Source organism: Esox lucius, chromosome 14 (assembly GCF_011004845.1).
Source record: "Esox lucius isolate fEsoLuc1 chromosome 14, fEsoLuc1.pri, whole genome shotgun sequence".
Classification (NCBI taxonomy): Eukaryota; Metazoa; Chordata; class Actinopteri; order Esociformes; family Esocidae; genus Esox; species Esox lucius.
The window spans coordinates 32,955,953-32,972,041 of record NC_047582.1 but is presented as its reverse complement, the minus strand read 5'-3'; the positions used below and the strand labels follow the sequence as shown (position 1 = coordinate 32,972,041).

General features: G+C 46.5%; 2 protein-coding genes across 4 annotated transcripts; one reads left to right on the top strand and one right to left on the bottom strand.

Moving 5' to 3' along the window:
• Positions 1-5: 5 nt before the first annotated feature.
• On the top strand, positions 6-2,947 carry churc1 (churchill domain containing 1). The gene is made up of 4 exons (XM_010878437.5): positions 6-162; positions 448-583; positions 781-851; positions 1,881-2,947. Exons 1-4 carry the CDS (start codon positions 124-126, stop codon positions 1,971-1,973), a joined length of 339 nt encoding a protein of 112 aa, XP_010876739.1. The 5' UTR covers positions 6-123; the 3' UTR covers positions 1,974-2,947.
• A 166-nt stretch (positions 2,948-3,113) lies between these two features.
• ttbk2b (tau tubulin kinase 2b) lies at positions 3,114-15,831 on the bottom strand. Of its 3 annotated transcripts, none has more exons than XM_010878438.5 (15): positions 15,566-15,831; positions 14,412-14,549; positions 14,018-14,165; positions 13,598-13,671; positions 13,277-13,417; positions 12,675-12,779; positions 12,405-12,470; positions 12,204-12,296; positions 11,999-12,124; positions 11,697-11,854; positions 10,899-11,109; positions 10,349-10,566; positions 6,464-6,887; positions 5,414-6,105; positions 3,114-4,406 (listed from the first exon to the last, which is right to left on the bottom strand). In XM_010878438.5, the coding sequence occupies exons 2-15, from the start codon at positions 14,481-14,483 to the stop codon at positions 4,043-4,045; spliced, it is 2,892 nt and encodes a 963-aa protein (XP_010876740.1). In that variant the 5' UTR covers positions 14,484-14,549; positions 15,566-15,831; the 3' UTR covers positions 3,114-4,042. The 3 variants fall into 3 exon arrangements, with proteins under 3 accessions (XP_010876740.1, XP_012992727.1, XP_010876741.1); XM_013137273.4 differs by having other exon boundaries at positions 15,474-15,830; XM_010878439.5 differs by having other exon boundaries at positions 3,114-4,403; positions 15,474-15,830.
• Between the last annotated feature and the right edge of the window lie 258 nt (positions 15,832-16,089).

The following is a 16,089-nucleotide window of genomic DNA, read 5'->3' as shown; positions in this document are numbered from 1 at the left end:
CATTGCGGAAGTAGCTTTTGTCAGGGATTGAACGATTCTGTCCCAGACGTACGAATCACGGTCTAAAGTTGCAGATTGGAGCTGTGTTTACTTTGTCTGTTGGCGTTTTGTAAGAGTAGCAAAATGTGTAATGGTTGTGTGCAGAAGGAGTACCCTGACAGGGTGAGTATGGTTTAAAAAATATGACCAAAACTAAGAATCCAGTGTATCATAACAGTTGCATAGTAGGTGCATGCGTAGCAACACAATTAAATATTTTCAGATCGTGGTTAATCAATGTGACGTTACATAGCATTATCTCTGTCAAAGCCCATGGAATTGAATACTTTTTTTGTGTCAAATAATACAAATTCAAATAGCTTTGTTGGCAGGAAAAAAATACATACAGTATGTATGGTAATGACATTATATATTAATGTAAATAATGTTCTCATCTCCGGTTGATAGGGGAACACGTGTTTGGAGAATGGCTCCTACCTGATGAACTACATTGGCTGTGCAAACTGTCACCAGAGGGACTTCGTGTTGATCAGTAACAAGGCAACAGAAGATGACGATGGGGAAGAGCTCGTCACTTATGACCGTATGTACATTTTGTTCCATTGATGACTTGTGTCGTGTTCATTAGGACACACTTTAACAAAACGTTTTGCATTAGCTAACAAAAACAAACATATTTGTCTCACCCTGTTTTCTTCTGTTATATGTCTAATTAACATGGCCATGAGAGGTTTATCTATTATGGAATTTAATGGTCTTTGTTTCTTAACTACCTGGCAGATGTGTGTAAAAACTGTGACCACATTGTAGCCAGGCATGAATACACCTTCTCTGTGGTGGACGATTATCAGGTAAGGACACCGTTTTTTTTCTATGGAAAACACTCAATGGATATCAATGCCATAATAATCAATGATGTGAGAGGGGGTTGATACAGTGAAATATATTTCAGGTTATCAAAGGTAAAAAAAAAAAAAAAAAAGGAACAACAATCAGCATTAGAACACAGGGTTGGATAGTACCTGACACAGCAAATGTGTCTCTCCATGTGAACTGCCAGTTAGAATGGAGTCCAACATGTCAGATCCTAAGACTCCTGGCCTTGCAGGTGGTTTGGAGGTTTTGATGGTTCCCATGGTCCAAGGCAGCGCATATGAGAATTAAGATAGAGCCAGCTTGGGCAGTGTGAACCACATCTATGACACAGGACAGCAGCCTCTGTCGAGTGGCCCAGCATGGAGTGTGCCTGGTTAGGGCGGAGGAAATCGGTTCTGAGGTACCCAGAGTGTTTCTCAGCAACAGCACACTCAAGTGTTTTGGAAAGAGAGAAGGGGTACTGGTCTATAGTTTTTACGTCAGAGCGGTTACGTGTTTCTTGAGAAGGGGATCAACCCTGGCTGTCTTGAGCTGGCCCGACAGAGGGGTGAGATGACCAAGAGGCCAGCGTGGCAGAACAAAGGGCTTGGGTGTAGTTGTGGGTAGTCTGAGAGAGGAAGGATCAGTTCCCTTGGTTGCTCCACAGGCAAGAACCTTGGTCTTTTACTGGGTGCAAGTGGAGGGTGTGAAGAAGCGTGGTGGCAGGATTTAGAAACCAACACCAACTTGCAGGACTCGACATGAGATGACAACTGCCTGGATTAGCTAATTGATTAGCGAAATGTTGTTTTTCACACAAGTTCACAGTGCCTGTACCAAAACTAAGGCAGTTATCCATCTTCTTAAAGACACATTCTGGGATTTGTGGTTACAAAACGTAAATGCTTCCAAAAGCTATGGAAATCGGTCCAGAGTTGCTTTCACACTGGTAATTAATAACCACAGTGACTATTGCCTGTGATTTCTTTCCTGACGGTTACGTCCTGGTCTTGTTGCCCCTGTAGGAGTACACGATGCTCTGCATGCTGTGTGGGAAGGCAGAGGATTCCATCAGCGTGCTGCCAGATGACCCCAGGCAAACCGCCCCTCTCTTCTAGAACACCAGACCGAGTGTTGGCTAAACTTTCTGTTCATTTCCTGGGTTTTCCTTAACAATCCCTGTTGGGGTAGGGAATATAAAGGAAATCTGGAGACCCCCAACACTTTTAATTTTTTTAGGGGGTGGGGGGCAGGGAATTTATTTAAAGTATTTTGCAATGACACACTGACTGAATTCACCACAAATAAAGAACTGCACTCTGGCTGTGTTCGAGGGGATCAAAACCGCACTGAATCATTGTGACTGACCGATCTAAAGATTAGAACTGGCCAGTCAGAAGTGACCTGCAGTTGTGATGACCTCGAACGCTACCAGATGTATGGGTCATGTTCCCCTGCTCAGATGCTGCGCACATCAGCCGTACAGTCCTGCGCCACGGCATCAACTATGTAATTCCACTTAAAGATAATATGACACAATGTGGTTAGCTGATGCTTGAAATGAGTTTGAGATCTGTAAGGTGTCAGCCGGTTCTAAGCTCTGGAACATGACTATTTACACAGGGGACTGTAGCGCCTGTTTTACTCAACTCCAAGGCCAGGCTCACTGCCACCAGAGATTCATCTGGGCCTATCAGAAGACGAGGAAGAGCCATTACCAATGAACTGCGGGTCTAGAATACGTAGAGTAAAAGTTTTGGGGGAGGTTTTGGGGTTGTTTCTGAACTCTGCCACGGTCTCGATAAACATCTGGAAAGTCATCAGGACTTTTCAGATGAACATGGAAGATGCTTTTGGGGCTGTTCAGTTCCTCTTGTGGAGGTTCTTTTGTTTGTACCTGGTAGTTATTTGCTCTCTACGGGTGTTTAATATCTTAATAGGTTCCTGAGTAGGAGAGGTTGAAAACGAAATGTATTTTGGCAGTCCAGGACTGACCAGCCCTGAATTTCATGTTTACAGATATGTCTGTTATAAGTATTCTTTTATATATAAATAAATAGTAAAAGTTGTAGAATTAAAAGTGTATATTTCACACACTGTGTACAGATTTGTTTCTTGTATCATAAAATACAGTGCATGTAGACTCCTACTTTACACTGGTTAACATTTCTTCAGTCCTGGAATTAGCATGAACCTTAACCCATAGGAGTTATTTTGCAGAGGAGAAAAAAATAAATTTTTCTGGTTTGCATGATAAATATACTTGATCGGGATCAGTTTATTAAAAAATACAGACTCGCTTTAGCAGACACTGTACAAATGATAAAAAAAAAAAACATTTGCAATGATTTTCATGCACCTTGTACATTAATTCAGTTTGAATGGATTTTTCAAACACTGCAACATTTTGACACCTCCGAATGACTAAAGAGAAGACATTTTACTGGTGGGGAAAACGTGAACAAACACATAGATATGCCAGAGTGAATGTTATTTCTTTAAAATAGCCTAGAATACACTTGATTCTTTTCTTTAAAATGTATAGGTAGATACTGAGGAAAAAGAGCAATGAGGTTTGAATGGGTCTAAATGCCCTTTTCAGTGACTGCTGATGTACTGAAGTTATCGCTATATACTTGTTTTCAATGGTACATATATACACAAGACCTCCTTTAAATATGATACAGTACAGATCTTTTTGGTCTCATGGCATTCATACATAGAGGGGGCACAGGACCAGGGGGAGGAGTTGGCAATCTCAGGGTTTTCCTAGGAAACACTAGTTGTTCCGACTTGCAGAATTGAGCTACATTTGTCAAGTACTTGGTTCAGAGACATCACACGAATAAATAAATAGATACAATCTATTATACATTACAGTCTGTGATACATTCTATCATACATTCTATTGTACATTACATACGGTACATTCCCTGTTGCACAATAGGTATTTACACATGTTGCCAAAGCTAAAGATTGGACGTGATACTGTACAGGGTCTGTACATAGGTCATCACAGTCTGAGTCACCACGCTTCCTGGGTCGTGTTCAGAAGGATGGAAACGCTTTAATGCAGAATGAAACAGTGAGGTTACCTGCTGAGAAAGGCTAAATTCTGACCGCCGTTGCATAAAGTTTCACCGCGGCATGTCTCTCTGAATAACAGCCCGTTTCCCCTCCTGTCCGCCTAGCGACTCACTTTTCCGCTGCCCTTGCCTTCGTGGCTCGGGCCCCTCCCACGGGCGCCGGGCCCCGCACCCCACGGGATCCCCTGCTGCCCGCCAAGCCGATCCTGGGGGTAGCGCGGTGGCGGAGGGGACCCCGAGAAGCTGGACGGAGAGCGGCTCCCCCCGAAGGACACCCCGCCCCCCTCGCGCAGCTCGTGGCGCGACGGGGAGGAGCTCAGTGAGCGCTGCAGCGAGGAGGAGCTACGGGGGCGTGGCGGCGGACTGAACAGAGCCCCACTGCGGTCCTTCATCAGCTGGGTCAGGCTGGCCAGGAAGTCGGCGTCACTGGTACTGCTGGCACGCACTCGGAACCGCCGGCGCCTACTTGGAGAGCACAATGGGTTAGGATTTCTGCCGGTGAACAAATGAGGATCATTATTCAACTGCCTAGCGACATACACATTCACGCTTGTATGAATTCATTGCATTGATGACACACTGCACTGATATACAGTTGAAGTCGAATGTTTCCATACACCTTAGCCAAACACATTTAAACTCAGTTGTTAACAATTCCTGACATTTAATTCTAGTATAAAATTCCCTGTCTCACATCAGTTAGGATCACATCTTTATTTTAAGTATGTGAAATGTTAGAAAAATAGTAGAGAGAATTATTTCAGCTTTTATTTCTTTCATCCCATTCACAGTGGGTCATACGTTTACATACACTCAATTAGTATTTGGTAACATTGCCTTTAAATTGTTTAACTTGATGTCCTAGCTAACTTGCCAAAACTATAGTTTGTTAACATGAAATCTGTGGAGTGGCAAAAAAAAAAAGAAAATACTTTTAATGACTTCATCCTGAGTGAATGTAAACTTCCGACTTTAACTGTAGAGGTGGGTTGGATTGAAATCTTGCGCTCTCACCAAGTTAGACTAACCTATGCTGCTCTGAATACATTCAGATGTGGACATGTGGAGTTTTTTGTAGAAACTGGCCCATGTGACTGAAAACAAGCACCTTTCCCGGTAATTCTATTTTACAGACTCCAACGACTACACACGTTGTCAGATACAGTGTCACATCTTTAGTCCTGCTTGGGCAAAGCTAATACTTAGTTCCTAGCAAGCAAGGTTTAGTTACAGTGTCTAGGACATGATTCAGTCCATTCAATCAGCATGTGTTGTGGATGTAACTTTTTATTGTCAGTGTTTCAGGGAGTAAGATATGACATGATCTCTGGGCTCATGGACGAGGACGTACAGAGTGAATTGATTGCCCATCTCCTCATCTATATTTTCACTCACTGTGGGACCCTGGCATTGGGAGCATTATGCCCCACCAAGCCACCCATTTCACGTGTCGGCGGTCATTTCCTTCATACCTGTGGTCCACAGCCTGCCGGCTGGGCGGTTTCCCGGGAGGCGGGCGAGGTACGAACCGGCTGGAGGAGAACAGCTGCTTCTCCGGTCCCGGCGGAGGGCTGCCGACGGGCCGCGGAATCTTACTCCTGCTGCCCGAGGAGGAGAGCGACAGTGACAGCGGGTCACGGTCCTCGCCCAGCCAGTCGGAGCGCGAGCCGCGGTCCCGGACGCCGCAGGGCAGCAGGTTGTCGCAGGAAAGCGACGGCGAGGGGGAGTGGGAGGCGGAGCCCGGCACCGGGCTGCTCCAGCGATGGTGGCGGTCGGCGGCGGGGGAATCCGGGCCGGCGGTCGGGTCTCGTACGGGGATGCGGCTCAGCTTGGACGAGCAGCACGAGTCGCGTCGCAGGAGGACCGTGGAGGCGGGAGCAGGGGACGTGGAGACGGCGCCACCGCCACTCTGCTCCTCCAGCCGGGGGCGCTGGTTGGGTTCAGAGGAGCGGTCCGGAAGGCCAGAGTCACTCTCTGGGTCTTTGTCGTTGGCGAGGTGAGCTGGTATGAGGTTTGGCACAGGGCTCTGGGCTGACTGGACCGCCGACGCCTCAGGCCCGTCCGCAGGTCCTTCCTGGGGTTTGGTCGGTCCGGTGGATGGCGCCTCCAGCGGTATGGCTTCGGTCTTCTCCGTCACCGGGGACTGGGGCTGGGCGCTTGACGACTGGAAACAGAGACGGACCCCAGGGATTAGACCCATTTATGAGGGTATGAAGACACATGGGTAGACAGTTTAAATATCAATTACTGTGTGTGTGTGTGTTTCTCTGGGGAGTAAAAGCACTCACTCCATATAGGACAGCTGAATGGCTAAAACACAAAGGAAGTGGTGTGTGTATCTGTTGTTTGTAGAGTTTCCGTCACGGTGGTGAGGTGCAAAATAGCAAAACCCACTTCCTTAACCTCGGACGTGAACACTCCGGTGACACACATCTTGAAAACAAAAAATGTGACAGTGCCCAGAACGGAGCCGTGGGCATCGAGAAACACCACTGAGCTGCTGTTCCTCCACTCACACTCACCTGCTCCAGCTGAGCCCGGCCCATGTTTCCCAACAGCCCGGGCAGCCTTCTCCCACCCAGTAGCCAGGTGCAGGGCAGGCCCATGTGAGTCAAGACCGGACTGCTCGGGGCGGATGGTGGCCGGGGATCCCCGTCCTCGGCGTGGCCCCCCGGTCCATCCCCGGCTGGCCGGTCGTCTTCCGGAGGCCTGGCTGCGCCTGAGGCCCCGCCTCCCTGCTCCAACTCCAGCATCACCCACTCCTGAGAGTCTCCCTCCTGGGGCACGGGGCTGAGGTTGAGGGCCACGAAGCCGCCGCTGCCGGCGCCCGTCCCCTCCTCCGGTTCCGGGGTCTCTGTGGCGTGGTCCTCGTCGCCGGGGGTGTTAACCAGCTCACGGCCGCTCTCGGGGATTGTTTTCTCCCACTCCTGAGGGCGCTTCCCCAGGCTGGAAACGCGGAGGACAAAGCGGGAGTTGACATGTGAGTCACCGTTTGATGACTCTTTTAAACATCAATAAAGGGAATCTGATTAGAACTGGTGATCCTGGTGGTGGGGGGGGTCCAGCGGACTAAGCTGCTTCTTAAAATCTCTCCTCACTGTTGTTGTAGCGAAAACAGTTTCATCACTTTGAACAAATCCTAAAAGATAGATCTTACAAAACACAGACAGAATACACGGAAGACATCCATAATGACACAACCGACAGGTCAAACAGAAAAGGGCCCGAGTGAAATGAAAATGTGCATACGAAAGGGAGAATAATGACTATTGACTTGTGAAACTGGCGTCAAACATTCCACTTCGGCTGCTAAAACCTCAGCCTTCTTCACCTACAGTTCACCTGGCCCCACACTGCACACAAACTCTTCTCTGCTTCGCAAAACATGAGAATGCCCTCCTTGACAAGGTTCACACTGTTTGAGCTAAAGGTACCAATTGGATAGCACTACTGGCTACATTTCAAGCTAGCTGAGGGTGAGCTTAGAGTACGTTATTAATTCCATTAGACCAAGTCCTGGAGCAGTGGTTCTCCAACTTCTCTTCAGAAAGCCCTAGCTGTTCTATGTAGATTCTCTTTTTGAAAGCTAGTCTATTTGAAACACTATTTATTCTGTTCATCATGCCCTGGTTAAATGAATCAGGCATGGCGTGGGTTGTTTAGTAGTTCAATATAATGTACTGTAAATTAATATACAGGTGCTGATCATAAAATTTGAATATTATCAAAAAGTTTATTTCAGTAATTCCATTCAAAAAGTGAAACTTGTATATTATATTAATTCATTACACAGACTGATATATTTAAAAAAATATATATTTTAATTGTGATGATTACAACTGACAACTAATGAAAATCCCAAATTCAGTATCTCTGAAAATTTTAATATTACTTAAGACCAATACAAAACTTTTTTTTTTTTGAAAAGTTGGCCAACTGAAAAGTATGAACATGAAAAGTATGAGCATGTACAGCACTCAATACTTAGTTGGGGCTCCTTTTGCCTGAATTACTGCAGCAATGCGGCATGGCATGGAGTCGATCAGTCTGTGGCACTGCTCAGGTGTTATGAGAGCCCAGGTTGCTCTGATAGTGGCCTTCAGCTCTTCTGCATTGTTGGGTCTGGCGTATCGCATCTTCCTCTTCACAATACCCCATAGATTTTCTTTAGGGTTAAGGTCAGGCGAGTTTACTGGCCAATTAAGAACAGGGATACCATGGTCCTTAAACCAGGTACTGGTAGCTTTGGCACTGTGTGCAGGTGCCAAGTCCTGTTGGAAAATGAAATCTGCATCTCCATAAAGTGGGTCAGCAGCAGGAAGCATGAAGTGCTCTAAAACTTCCTGGTAGAAGACTGCATTGACCTTGGACCTCAGAAAACACAGTGGACCAACACCAGCAAATGACATGGCACCCCAAACCATCACTGACTATGGAAACTTTACACTGGACTTCAAGCAATGTGGATTCTGTGCCTCTCCTCTCTTCCTCCAGACTCTGGGACCTTGATTTCCAAAGGAAATGCAAAATTTACTTTCATCAGAGAACATAACTCAGCAGCAGTCCAGTCCTTTTTGTCTTTTGCCCAGGCGAGATGCTTCTGACGCTGTGTCTTGTTCAAGAGTGGCTTGACACAAGGAATGCGACAGCTGAAACCCATATCTTGCATACGTCTGTGCATGGTGGTTCTTGAAGCACTGACTCCAGCTGCAGTCCACTCTTTGTGAATCTCCCCCACTTCCCCATGATTGTGTTGCCTACAGAACTAGACTGAGAGATCATTAAAAGGCCTTTGTAGGTGTTTTGGGTTAATTAGCTGATGAGAGCGTGGCACCAGGTGTCTTCAATATTGAACCTTTTCAAAATATTCAAATTTTCTGAGATACTGAATTTGGGGTTTTCATTAGTTGTCAGTTATAATCATCAAAATTAAAAGAAATAAACACTTGAAATATATCAGTCTGTGTGGAATGAATGTATACATTATACAAGTTTCCCTTTTTGAATGGAATTACTGAAATTAATCAACATTTTGATGATATTCAAATTTTATGACCAGCACTTGTACTGTCGTCACTGCAAGCAGTGTCTGCTTAGGGCGCGTGGCATCGCCAGGGACTCTTCACATCTATGCATCAGGCAAGTCTCTTCGTTATCGCACCAGCAGGCTCAGGAACAGTTTCTTTCCATCTGCTGTAACCCTGCTGAACTCTGTGACTTCCCATCACTAACTATACACCCCCTCTGCACTACTGGACTCTGTCACTGCCTTACAAGTCTGATAAGATTCTTCAGTTCACATGTCATTGCGGCTTCCCTGCATTTCAGTTGCACATGCTACCCTCCTCCTTCAATTTGCCTCGATTGCAAATTCAGAATGCCATTGAGAATTGCCACAACTATTTATCTCACTTGTACATACACTCACCTAAAGGATTATTAGGAACACCACACTAATGCTGTGTTTGACCCCCTTTCGCCTTCAGAACTGCCTTAATTATATGTGGCATTGATTCAACAAGGTGCTGAAAGCATTCTTTAGAAATGTTGGCCCATATTGATAGGATAGCAGTTGATGGAGATTTGTGGGATGCACATCCAGGGCATGAAGCTCCCGTTCCACCACATCCCAAAGATGCTCTATTGGGTTGAGATCTGTTGTAACGAGTGGTTATTTCAGTCAAAGTTGCTCTTCTATCAGCTTGAATCAGTCGGCCCATTCTCCTCTGACCTCTAGCATCAACAAGGCATTTTCGCCCACAGGACTGCCGCATACTGGATGTTTTTCCCTTTTCACACCACTCTTTGTAAACCCTAGAAATGGTTGTGTGTGAAAATCCCAGTAACTGAGCAGATTGTGAAATACTCAGACCGGCCCGTCTGGCACCAACAACCATGCCACGCTCAAAATTGCTTAAATCACCTTTCTTTCCCATTCTGACATTCAGTTTGGAGTTCAGGAGATTGTCTTGTCAGGACCACACCCCTAAATGCATTGAAGCAACTGCCCTGTGATTGGTTGATTAGATAATTGCATTAATGAGAAATTGAACAGGTGTTCCTAAAAATCCTTTAGGTGAGTGTACATTACAATTATTACCTGTACATTTTCCACTGCATATTTAGAATTGCCACATGTAATGTGTTTGCATTAATTGCACACCTAAACATTACTTCTGTTTAGATGCTTACTGCATTTCGTTGTACTGTACTTGTACTGTTCAATGATAACACATTTGAATCTAATCTAATGAATATACTATAAATCAGCATAAAATACTATGTATACTACATTTCTATATATCACTGTAAATATACTAAATATACACCATGAACTACTGTAGAAATAAGAAATATACTGTAAACCACTACAAACTACCGTAAATAAATGTCAAAAGGGAACTGACTAGGCCTCAAGGAAGCGTTCGATGGTGGGCTTGGGTTCGGGGGCCAGCCTCTTCTCGAAGGCCAGACTCTGGCTGTGTCTCATCCTCCGGAGCAGGGGAACTGCCCGGTCCATGAACATGGTCTCCGAACGCACCCGTCTAGGGGAGCTCTGGACGGAGCCATTGTTGGGGCTCTGGTTGCCCCCCTGGTTCTGGCTGTGTTCGTCCTCACTCAAAACCTGGAGAAGGGGCCGTAATGTAGCTGTGTTACAACCAAAAGATGTGGATCTCAGTGGGTCTCAAAAGACCAATATATCATTTCAAAGGGTCTTGTGTTGTGGTCCTTATAGTAATACTTGATATTGTTTAAAGCAGGGTTAAAAACAGCTCAGACCAGATAAAATGTACCTGTTCTTAGTCTCGTTGCTGAACTGCAGCCTTGAGAACAGTTGCAATATCTTCCTACTTCAAACCCCTCACTTATTGCGTGGTCAGAAAATACGTGACAGAAACAGAGGGCCTAGAAGGTGGGAAAGACCTGCTTTTTAAAATATAATAAAAAAATCCCAACCTTCCTGATTAATGGCTGCTGTTTCTGCTGGGCCGCGGCGTGCTTGCGGTTGCGATCCATCTCCTCCCACACGTCAGCGCCCTGGGCGGCGTGTTGGTGATGGGCCGGGATGGGGGGACAGTTGTCGGCGTCGCTGAGGCGCTCACCCTGAAGGACGTCCTCGGTGTTCTCCCTCTGAAGCTCGCCAGGGAGCACCGAGGCGTTAGCCATGCTGAGGGAGAGAAGGGCAGACAGAGGGTGGGGGTGGAGGGAGGGATGAAGACAAGAGGAAGGTTATTTAGCGGCTTCTTTCCCGAGCACAAATTAGGATGTTGCTTTCCAAGGGAGGTTTCCCACTGAGCGATGGTTTCAATAACTCATGGAGAACAAAGAACCTTGTCGATCTGACAAAAGTTAATTCAGGCAAACCAGCAAATGTTTACTATGGGACATCGATTACAAGAAAATCACATCTCACGTAACTTATGTCAGACAATGAAAAGGTCTGTATTCCCATCACGTTACTGGAACTTAAGGGGTGAACGGTAATACATTTTGTTCAGAGTTTCACAAATACGGTTTCCAAAAGACTGTACAGTCAGAATTGCCATTTGTACTTGCATTTGCCACATCGCACAACTATTCATTTCCCACTTGTACATACATACACTTAGCACTTGTAAATGTTCTGCCCTCGCCTGTTTGCCTTCATTGCACATTTAGTATTGCAGGAAGCTCCCAGAATTCTGGAAAATCTAGGGAATCTGGGAAATGTATCCAACTTCTGATAGCACCTGGACATGTGGCTGCAGTTCTTACCCCAGGTAAGCAGGTGTGAGGCGGGTGAGTTGTTGAGCCGTGTTGGCCGAGGCGGTGATGGCCAGCAGGTCGTCAGAGTCACATCTCTCCCAGTCGTAAGGATCGTTCTCCAGCACATTGTGGCTCTTCATGGCGTTGTCAAACACTGATATTAGCAGCTGGAAAGAATAAATAAAAAAAATGACATTTAGCCTTACAGTAGAATGGGAATTGGAGCTGACAGATAGGAATTTCATTTTCAATAAATGTAATGGATGTTAACTGTTGAAGGTCACACCTGGAACCCTGTGGGCAGATGTTACCTGATAGTCTGGTTTGGTGAAGTAGTCCAGAATCAGGATGTGATCCAGGAAGACGCTGAACTCCGAGGGTAGATGTTTGAGCATCAGTCGGTGGTCATAGGTGTCCTTTAGGTTCCCCACTTGTTCCTATGAGTTGGGGGGAAAAGAACGTCAACACGCACGAAAGCGTATGAACATGCACGCACGCACACACGCACACACTCACTTTATCTTTGACCTTCCTCCAAGGTAGCTGCCCGACCATGAACTCCACCAGCATGTAGAAGAGAGACCAGAGGTCGTCATGGCGACCCATCTCCTGCAAACCCCAGGCATGAACACGCGCACAAACACAAACCGCGCGTTAGCCGGGGCGACAACGTCTAGCCACGTACAGCCTGGTCGTAAAGGAGCAGGAGAGACTCACCTTGTTTTTGTGTGCATTGACTGAGGCGTAGCGCACCGTCCCTCTGAACCCCGCCACGGGTCGAGGCTGGCAGAGACGGGGGGGGGGAAAGGGGGCGCGGTTGGGAAATTGAAATCAAACTTTAAGACTCACACTAGAAAACTATGCTGCTTCGCTCTCATTGGACACCGGAATGGAACCTGGCAGAGAATCTAACTGAGACAGAATACATTGAAGAAACGTGCATACACGGAGGCGCACAAAACCTCGCACGCACGCACGCACACTTACAGGACGCACTTCCTGGCTGGAGTTGGTGAACTGACGGGCCAGACCAAAGTCCAGCATGTAGCAGCATCGGCAGGTGCTGGCCAGACGGCCCATGGCGAAGTTTGACTGGGAAGAACACCGGAACATTCCGTCAGGGCTACCCGGCATCGTTCCCACAGATATGCAGTCAATTGTCTCACAGCAAAACATTTGACTCATTACTGCAAAGCCTGGCACCACTAAGCAACAAGGGGCTGTGGCACATGGCCAATATACCACGGCTAAGAGCTGTTCACGGGCACAACACTTGGCCACACGGTGTTGTCGATATAGCCCAAACCGCCTTTAAAACCGGTAATAGAAAAATGTTCTGCCATGTTATACCCATGGTATACAATCTCTTTTGATCAGTATTTGGATTCAATCGACAAGGTTTATACTGCTTATAAGTTATTATATCAACATTTACAAGTTATTATATGAAAACATTTTCTCACAGCATGCAATTGTTCTACAGCTGCATGGGGGGGGGGGGGGTCAGTGCAGTTAAACATTTCACACGTCCATTCTGGCGTGGACCCGATGCGTCACCCCCAGCCCGTCCCGTCCCCCCGACCCTTTACCGGTTTGATGTCTCGGTGCAGGAAGCCCACTGAGTGGATGCTCTCGATGGCCTCCAGTATCTGGCGGCCCAGCCTGAGGGTGGTGGAGATGGAGAATGTGCCGCGGGACATCGTTCGGCGCAGGTCCGCCAGGTTACGCCCCTGTTATACACAAAGCATTGCTGATGGGATGGAAAACGGGACAATGCCATGGTTACACCAAAGGGTGAGCTGCTCAATCATTCTCCCGTGTGCATGTGCGCACGCGCGCGCGCGCACACACACACACACACACACACACACACACACACACACACACACACACACACACAGAAATCTGACCTGAAGTTCCATCACCACATAGTTGAAGCGATCGTTGCGGCCGCAGCCCACGAAACGACATACGTGATCTTTACCTGAAATGGGGAAGACAAAGCAACATACTTGTTGTCCCAAAATACACCCGATATTTACCCTTCCTTAAAGAGCTATGACAATGTGTAACCAAAAGCTTCCATAAAGAGCTATGACAATGTGTAACCAAAAGCTTCCATAAAGAGCGGACGTGTGAATGTCTATGTTATGGGCGTGTTCCAAAAGGAACACCACAGTCAATAATGGTCGACACAGGTCGGGACCCCCCACTCCACAAGGGTTTCTCGGGGAGATTTAGGAAGTGCAACAAAAAAAAAAAAAGGACAAATACAGGCCTTTACCTTGTTACACGTGTTAATAAGACAGTTAAGAACCAGGGGCTCTTACCTTGGAGCTTCTTCAACACGGCCACCTCCATCTTCAACACCTGTTTAGGCTGCTGGGCTGACTCCACCTTCAGGGCCACGCTGACCTGACTCAGCTGGTCCAGTACCTCGTAGATCTCCCCGAAGCCTCCACCGCCAATTTTCTTCAACTGAAAATGCAACGGGGGGACGATGTATAAGGGCGGGGACGAAACCGGGGTCCACGACAAACCCATACGAAATCCCCTTAACTCAACAGACACACATTCAACTAATGAGCACTTGAGGTAACACATCACAGACAGCCGAATTGGAAATACCTCTGCAGCAGTCTCGCTATGAGAAGGGATGCAGCGACGAAAGACACATTTGACCAAAGCTAGCCGTGCCCATTTCCGCAGCGGGCAGTCACTTACCACTCTCCATCTCTCCCGGACCAGGTCTGTCACGGACAGGATGTCTGCAGCCGGTTCCGCGGCCCCACTCATCCCGAGTGCTGTTCGGAGTGCGCCCAGCGACGGCCGGCACCTGGCATCAGCCTCGCTGGCTTTTCACTGTGGGAAAGAAAGGCATAGAAGGAGACTTGAGTGCGTTTTCTCCCCCCCATCTGACGAATCATGCAAACGTATTGGACTCTCAAAGACATTTGCAAGCGCTCGCTGTCCTTTTGTTTCGTTTGCAAATATACTTAGGTTATCAAATGGATGCCTGGCAGCAACAGACAATCTGTCATAACTTGATCGTTGTGTCACTGAACATATCAGAAACTCCATAAGCAGTATCTATAAACTCCATGACATTATTTCAAATCACACATACGTCCTTCACTGTGAGTTACTGTTGTACTGACATAGTTAAATATAATGCACGAACACACTGACAGATATAGCTGCTTGTTCACAATCTATTTTGTTGTTTAGGTAGCCAGCAGACAGCAATTAAACAACCCAACACAGCCATCCCATTCCGGCAGATCCAACATTCCATCATCAAAAATATCTGATGATAGCTTTGTCAAGATGGTTGGCTACCTGGCTAGCTCCAAGGTACTGCAGTAGAGGGAGAAATGGTACGGGCTTTTCTCAAACTAGCTAGCCTGCATCAAGACAGCGTAGCGTACCTTGCTTGGCAACAAAACGCCATCCTCTGCAGAATTCACTGACAACGGTCCAACCACCTAACGTTAATAAATATCAACAAACCAATGCTAGCAGAGCTAGGTATCTTTCTGTATAGCAAAATAGCTAGCTAACGTTAACTTGCTACCCATCTTCCATTTAGAGAGTAGCGGGGTAACAATGAATATGGGTGACCACACATAACTAAATAAGCAAGTATTTCCTTGTCTCGGGTACAAGACAATAATTTATTTGGCTGATTAGCACAAGTGCTAACATTTGCTATGTCGTTGGGCTAGCTTGCATGCTAATTTTAGCTTGGAGGGTAGACGCACATGCCGCTGTATCATCTTCACCTACCTTGTGTGACTGCACCATATGCAAGCATGAAAAAATCCAGACAGTAACCTGACATTTCTCCATACCCACTGCTTTTCGGTTTAAACGTTTACCTTAAACGTTTTTACCGTGGACATGACCGGTAGGGAGAAGGTTTCCCCTCTGCCTATTCACACACACAACAGCAGCATCAGTTACGTCACAAGCCAGCACTCCTCCTTGTATCCATTGATTGATTATTCTGCATCCCTCGGAATCTTTGCAGACTTTATATTCCTAGGTTTTATCTATGAGATTAGGATGCTACTCTGTGTATCACTGGAATATTAAATATACTGTAGATGTCACTGTTACAGCACTTATGCAACGGACGACAGTTCCCTTGTGATCAGATTGTGAAAGTTTTATGCGCAAGAATGGCATCTCCAGACTGCAATGCACTGCAGTACTGCATAGACAGCAGCGACAAGACTGATAGTGACAGTCACAGGTCATTGACATTGGCATTGAAAACGTTACAGTTAGGACAGAAAAATGAATATGCACTGACAAGGTACACGGCGCTATTAAATGCTTTACATTATTGCTGTTTTTAAATGCATACATCCAAGTATGACACTGACACAACAGTGTGCTG

Excerpts from the sequence above, each read along its gene's own strand:
- ttbk2b (XM_010878438.5), bottom strand. The coding sequence starts at position 14,483 with ATGAGTGGGGCCGCGGAACCGGCTGCAGACATCCTGTCCGTGACAGAC. Across the intron at positions 13,672-14,017 it reads CGTGTTGAAGAAGCTCCAAG|GTAAAGATCACGTATGTCGT; the intron begins GTAAGAGCCCCT and ends TCCCCATTTCAG. Across the intron at positions 6,888-10,348 it reads GAACGCTTCCTTGAGGCCTA|CCTGGGGAAGCGCCCTCAGG; the intron begins GTCAGTTCCCTT and ends CCGCGTTTCCAG.
- churc1 (XM_010878437.5), top strand. The coding sequence starts at position 124 with ATGTGTAATGGTTGTGTGCAGAAGGAGTACCCTGACAGG. Across the intron at positions 584-780 it reads AGAGCTCGTCACTTATGACC|ATGTGTGTAAAAACTGTGAC; the intron begins GTATGTACATTT and ends ACTACCTGGCAG. Across the intron at positions 852-1,880 it reads CTGTGGTGGACGATTATCAG|GAGTACACGATGCTCTGCAT; the intron begins GTAAGGACACCG and ends TTGCCCCTGTAG.